The following is a 7,011-nucleotide window of genomic DNA, read 5'->3' as shown; positions in this document are numbered from 1 at the left end:
TATATTATATATATATATATATATATATATATATATATATACAAATATATATACGCATGGATATTTGTGATCAATCGAACATCCACAGCAATCTGGCATACCTCGAGGCTCCTCTCTTAGCTTTGGCAGACCCGGGTGCATGGGTCATTTGGTAGTACGTTGGCTTTTTGCGTTTGCGTGCGCCATACACAATATTCTCATCCTCACTGCATTGTGCACAAGTATGAACAAATATTCGATTTGTGGCAGAATTTAGGGGGTTGTAGACGCGCACGTGTATATACGCACATAACTGGTACAGGAAAATAATGCCTAAAATCCTCGAACTTAGAAGATACTATACCGGTGTATATTCGCAAACTAATGTGATACGCCTACCTTTCCTTCATCAGCTTGTTGATATCCATGTTCTGTCGCTGCGCCCATTTGGTCCAGAATTCAGGATCATCGACATTGAGATCTGAAATGGTGTCTTTGACTTCGAATCTAGCCTAAAAAACCACAAATATGGGGAATGAACGTTAATTCGAAGGCAATTACAGCTGTACGTTGTGTCGAGTGCATGCGTGCTTGGCATGGTTTGCAAATAACGAGGCCATAACTACGTCGGCGTAAGTACGTCTGCCGAAACATAGATGAATCTGTGCTGGCGAGTTCAAGCTGATCCTCGTTATACAGTTGTACGCGATAAATTATTTTGGAACAGTGATCATTCCCGCCGCGACCAGGAGAGCGTAATGCAGAAGAAATCTGTTACTTTCAGCAAATCTGACCAAGTATGATAAAACGCACACACTACAATACAACAAAGCGTACACATGTCACTCCCTATATGCCTCTGCAAAATTGGAAATCAAAATAAGTCCGCACACGTATTTTTTTGTTCTCAACTGATTCCCGGAAAATATCTACATGCACCGACCGCCTTACCTTAGCGAAAGAAGAGGCTCCTTGTTCAGTATCATCCTCCATCACAACCACTGTGGCACGTTTTTCCAAGATCTCGTCAATTGTTTCCGCAGAGAACTTGTTACCTTCGGTGTCCTATGGTAAAGTATGCGTGTTGTGTGTCAATGTCGTTTCCAAGCGCTTGTGGATAATGTTGTTGTACAGTTGTGCCGGGTTCTCAGCGTTGCATACCGGAGAATACGCAACTGGTAGTACAGACTGCGTATCCAAGCCTTCATCCACGTATAATCACATCCATGAAATTAAACATTTGAACAAACTCATACGTACTTAAGATGCCAGCGAGAAGGATATACGTATTTAAAAGATATTTTTGCTTGAATACATACCATTCTACTGTTTTGTAGATAGATGTCCATTAAGTATTTGCACACGTATGCTCACAGACTTGAAGCATCTCATAGATTAGGTCGAATGAGCGTATATATATATATATAGATATTATTACCAATTTGACGATAAACACGTGTATATATGTACATAGACGTATTGAAATAGAAATGACTACAGAGTTTAGGGGTGCAGATTTCCAATCAATCAAGGCCCCTCTATCGATGGAAAGAAGTTTTAAAGGTGTAAATTACTTGTAGCAAAACGTTACGCAAAAGCGTGTACATTGGTCGCTCATAAGGAATGAGAACTCTGATACTACGACGTGGAATGTATGGTTAGTGGATACCACAGGAGAGTGCTACCAGAACCTTCGCACGCAAAAAAAATACAAGCAGCTTACATTTTCGTCCATCAGGGTACCGTACGCACCCTTCTTCACCAATTCCTCAATCATTTTCTTGTTCGACAAGCCAGGCTTGGAATCTCTGTGAAGTAAAAACGAAGAAAGTAATGCAAGGTTACAAAATAATACTATCCTACACCCATGATTCATCGGGATCCGTGAACATTCTGACATATATAACTGCTATACCACTGGTATTCGACACAACATGCGACTCGTTGCAAAAAACATTTATATTAGACACTATACTACCCATTACACCTTAGTCCATATCAATAGTAAGCTGCGCACAACAACTCACGCGATCGCCGGCTGCTGATATGCTGTCAGATATAGCGTGTATAAGCGTGACATTTATGACATACTTGCTCATATTGCCCATAACGGCCTGTTCCAGCCCCAGTTTCATACTCGCTTTCTTGAACATCTCCTCCTCATAGGTGTTGTGTGTGATGAGACGATAGATCTCCACCTTGGACTTCTGCCCAATGCGATGCACGCGCGCTTGTGCCTGCGGACAGCACAGTGTGTGACAAGCGAATGTAGTGAGTGCCAGGAAAAGACATCGCACCGCCACATTGTAACTGCCGTGGGATGTATATATTGCGTCGAAATTCAGGATTATGACAGGGTGTGCGCTACGGTATACAGCTGGATAGATGATTAAGCGATGTAGCGAGGCCATTCTTAGTCATGGCATAGTGCCACAGCTAACACATTTATATATATATATATATATATATATATATATATATATATTACATGTATATGTATGTTTAGGCGTGAGACTCCTCCATCATGTTCTTGTTATATATAAATATTTGCACACGGCCGCAAGGCTTCGAGAACACAACACATATAGCATACACAAGTGAAAAAGTCGAGAATACAAAATACAATACACAAAGCAATCGTACACATAGTTCAGAGAAGGAGACAAAACGCAAAACAATTCACAGTGGCGTGCACAGACGAAACATGTCCGTAAGACAACTGTCACACACGACCGAAGTATACCGAAATAGTAACAAAGACACGAGCATTGTACCTGGACGTCGTTCTGCGGATTCCAGTCGCTGTCGTAGATGATCACCGTATCGGCAGCTGTCAGATTGATACCCACACCGCCAGCCTTGGTCGACAGCAGGAACACAAACCCGTCCGAATCCTTCCTAGAGTAACGGTCGATGGCTTGCTGTCTCGCTTCGCCTCCGGTATTACCGTCAAGTCGTTCGAAGTTGTAGCTGTATAAGAATTAGGTCAGAGCATCTGTGAATGCGTGTGTATAAGATTAACTCAGAATCACGGCACTGCTCGCTACGAGGTTGACCGATATGCCACTTGTTCAAAGAACGCCTTCGAATTTAGGATGTAATCTAAACTCCCCCCAATTCGATACGCTACAGAACAACTTACTTAGCAGCTTCAAGATAATCCTGGAGAATATCTAGGCATTTCGTCATCTGTGAGAAAATGAGAACCTTGTGTCCACCGGCCTGCGAGTATGGAAAGTTGTTGAAATAAAAATCATTAGATCATAGCAATCGAATAAAATAAACACCAAATCAAAGTAGTACATGAAATCAAAGTAATTGAAGGAAATAATTATGAAACCAAGTAGTTGCACGAAGTGGTCATTGGATCCAATTGAATACAAAGCACATTAGATCGTAGCAATCGAAGGTAACGAGGAATATAGCAGTCGCCAATACTTCATACGAATAGGATGGCATCACAACTAAAAAGCAAAGCAAGCTCAATTTTTGCGGTCAATGAGCAAATCAACACCTAGAGATATGCAAGTGGGTTAGCGTGTTCATTTTTAAGCGTGGTCTATGTTAAAGAAGCACAAGTGCGTTGTATGCGTCCAGTCAGCAGCAATGTACATCACACGCGACACGCACGTTTGCCTATGCTTGTAGATTTCGTATGTGTTCCCATACATCCACAGGCCGCAAAGCACATGTTTATAAGAAATAAATGCGTGCACAAGGTACATAGTCTACAAACAGAGGACTCGCCGCATTGTACGCCAGCACGTACAATACCTTTTTAACTTCGCAGCAAATAGCAAAAACCTATTCTAGAATTGAAATCACAACAATCTATCCAGCATACCTTCAATTTCTTCAGCAGCTTGTCAACTAGTACCATCTTGCCTGATGCGTGGATCAACGCTTGATCCCTCTTTTCAGGCGTGTCGCACTTTTCTTCGAGAACAACGCTATCCTCGCAGCCTAATTGAAAGAGAGGCATACAATAAACAAACACACAAATGATAAGTGCCGTATATATGTATATTGGTTCAAAGTTGATGTATTCTGTAAGATATTAAGCTATCGGTGTGATGTGCCAAGTCGCAGAAGTCAGACACACCCAGCCGTCGTATACATCCGCAAAATACACAAAATAATAGAACTATGCCTGTACATCATCTGTAATGCCACAGAGATTTCATAGCCGTATACAGTTATTGAAACCTCTAGTTCCACTAAAAACTTGTGCACTAGACGATGAGAACTCCTTGAAAAACTCGAAAGTACTGCGATAGCCTAGCCAATTCGACACACCAGTAATCAAGTACGGGTGGATGCAGCATTTCCGCAACTCCATGGATATATTGTTTAAGTTCGGCAGAGAAGTGCCTGCCATAGGGATATAACCGGAGTCGTTGAGCAGTGTATATGCTTACATTTCTATACTTACAACGAAATGTTATTCTATTTCGGTAAATTAACCTGTCGCAGGGTTAGGCTCAAAAGTAGAACAACAGAAACTTATTGTGCCCTCAGTCAACCGACAATCGTACATAAGCTATTGCCACCTGTTGAACATTGTCCGAAATATCATGATTATATGGTTGGATGCAGAGATTTGTCCGTGTATATACATTAAGAAGCAAAGGTAGACATCCAATACCTTGGGCTAGCACCTTGAGGTTACGTTCGAGAATGGCTCGGTAGTATCGCTTCTGAATGGACGTCAGTTCGACCTGCACAATAGTTTCTTTCTTCTGAGGGATTTCCTTCTTGACATCCCGTTTCTCGCGTCGCAACATATATTTATGCAGCACCTGCCAAGGACAGATTTGGAAAAGAAGCGCGTGTTAGAGGCAGACAACACATTACAGGTCCAAATAAATATGCACCAAAGTGAGGATGAAACTAATTAAGAACAAGTGAGGTTCCATACAGACCATATTAAAGAAAAGAAGCACGGGTGTCGGCAACTAGTATATGAATGAAAGGAATTAGGCACAAGCCCCGGCAAAACACTGATATAAAGCTACCCGACCCACGTCAAGGACAGACTAGCATGCACTGTACAGTATGAAACACAGCAGACTACAGGTAGATACCGCCGAGGTCATGCTATACAGAAACTTTCAATGTGCATACATCCTGCAGCTTCTTCACATCAGTGTCCGATTTCACGTCTCCAAAATCATCCAGGAAATCCTCCAAATCCGGAAAGCGCGGCTCATCCATATAGTTCAACAGGGCCCAGATCTCATTGACACTGTTCTGCAGAGGGGTACCGGTCAGCAACACCTGGTGCATGAACTTGTACTCGCGCAGCTGATTTTGAAGCTTGCAGTCCACGTTCTTGAGTCGGTGGGCTTCGTCGAGAATGCACGTGGTGAACCGGATGGCTTTGAGCAGCGTCGATTCCTGCAGCGCGTACTCGTACGTCGTCAGGATCACATCGAACTTGTACTGCTTCTTGTCCACTTTCCCGTCGCTGTATTGTGCATGCAGGTAATAGGTCGTGCAGTGGGGCGAGTTCAGTTGCTTGTCCATGGTTGTTTGAAGACAGAGCGTGTACGCGGCGCTGATGTCTGGCCACTAGAGAATACGAATGTGCTCGCTCGCAGGCTCGTAGAGACTATCGCGAGCATGGGTGCCGCCCTGCTTTTCATACATCTGCAGCGTCATGTACGATTTCCATGTCCATGGTCAATCATGTATAGGCAACACGTGCTCAGACATAGCTGTGCATTGGCTGATTCATATTTCATGAGGTACGTTGCGCCGCACAGAAAATCGCACGCACAAATGAGATCGAAAACTCAAAACAAAAAACAAAAAAAACATTTTTCACACTCGCATCCATACCGGCGATGGAAAAGCTCCGTTTCTTTGATCACTCTGCGGTTGGTTGAAGATCTGTGGATTGTGTGGTAGTAGAAAATCAATGATACAATGCAGTCAGATGGCATGGCTTTACTTTTAGTACGACCGCGAGTTCTGGTGTCGTCGAATGTTGAAGAGTTTCCAATTTTGGTTGAATCGTGATTGCGACTGAAGCAACGGCGGTGCTAGCTTGGCATTGAAACTATTGGCCGATTTTGGACTCAGTGACCGTGTTCTGGTGTTGCCAGAGTTGTTGCTTGCAAGCTTGTTCATATTTGATACACATGTGTCAGCCTGCTTGGTCCACACGGATAATGGTGACCATTCAGGCCACAAACTCGCCCATGCAGAGCCAAAAAGGGCGAGGCAACAATCACGCCAAGTCACTGACCAACAATAAGCCCTTCAATCACCCAATACTATCCATATAGGCGCAATAGAATCCCTTACTCGTTAACACAACCTACACGTCTGTCCACGACTCGCACTCATATAGATGAGTACTCGCGCACTTTCACAAACGTCGAATTTTCAGGCAATAAGGACACTTTTTCGCCAGACACACTCACCCTTTGATCAGCACCACATTTAAATCCGTCCATGTTTCGAACTCGCGCAGCCAGTGGCCTATAGTCGACAGAGGGGCCACCACTAGGAACGGCCCGGCCAATTTGAGGGTCACGTGTAGGTGGTGGATAAACGCCACACTCTGTACTGTTTTACCCAACCCCATCTCATCCGCCAGTATACAGTTGCGATTCTGGTGCCACTGCCAGACCATCCTGCAAAGCGGAATTCAGGTATAAATGTGTGATAATACACGTTTGCGTCAGGCGACACTCATAGGGATCGATAAGTGCGATTATCTACAACAGACATTACGTGAGGGTAAAAATGCTTGGAGGAATTGTACAAGTCCGCGACAGAGCACGAGTTTGGGAGTACATGGTAGGTGAGATGGCAGGGGTGCGAAAATGCAAAGCAGAGTGTGCAAGGAACTACAATCCCCAGGAGCAAATTATATACATCTGTAAATCATCGATCCAGACAAAGGGATATATAACAATGTACAGTGCGAAATGGGACGCTGTAACACACCAGTTCAGACCCTCCAATTGGTAGTCGAGCAGCTTGTAGGGCTCCGGGAAGTCCTTAGGCGACTCCTCAATCACT

The 7,011-nt window shown here is 43.7% G+C and overlaps 1 protein-coding gene across 1 annotated transcript in view; it reads right to left on the bottom strand.

The window, feature by feature from the left end:
- Positions 1–70: 70 nt before the first annotated feature.
- The window catches only part of SARC_04334 (hypothetical protein), a gene marked incomplete at both ends in the record, with an annotated part of 9,102 nt that continues 2,161 nt past the window's right edge, over positions 71–7,011 (bottom strand). Inside the window, 14 exons of the mRNA XM_014301844.1 lie at positions 71–206; positions 379–491; positions 931–1,044; positions 1,703–1,787; positions 2,071–2,216; positions 2,754–2,949; positions 3,122–3,201; positions 3,824–3,942; positions 4,276–4,350; positions 4,625–4,778; positions 5,104–5,446; positions 5,821–5,871; positions 6,408–6,620; positions 6,937–7,011. The exon at positions 6,937–7,011 is cut by the window's right edge and continues 50 nt beyond it. Of these exons, the coding sequence (XP_014157319.1) occupies positions 71–206; positions 379–491; positions 931–1,044; positions 1,703–1,787; positions 2,071–2,216; positions 2,754–2,949; positions 3,122–3,201; positions 3,824–3,942; positions 4,276–4,350; positions 4,625–4,778; positions 5,104–5,446; positions 5,821–5,871; positions 6,408–6,620; positions 6,937–7,011 (1,900 nt within the window). The remainder of the gene's footprint in view (positions 207–378; positions 492–930; positions 1,045–1,702; positions 1,788–2,070; positions 2,217–2,753; positions 2,950–3,121; positions 3,202–3,823; positions 3,943–4,275; positions 4,351–4,624; positions 4,779–5,103; positions 5,447–5,820; positions 5,872–6,407; positions 6,621–6,936) is intronic.

Source organism: Sphaeroforma arctica (genome assembly GCF_001186125.1).
Source record: "Sphaeroforma arctica JP610 unplaced genomic scaffold supercont1.239, whole genome shotgun sequence".
Classification (NCBI taxonomy): Eukaryota; class Ichthyosporea; order Ichthyophonida; genus Sphaeroforma; species Sphaeroforma arctica.
The sequence above is the reverse complement of the archived record's forward strand: the minus strand, read 5'-3'. Positions and strand labels throughout refer to the sequence as shown.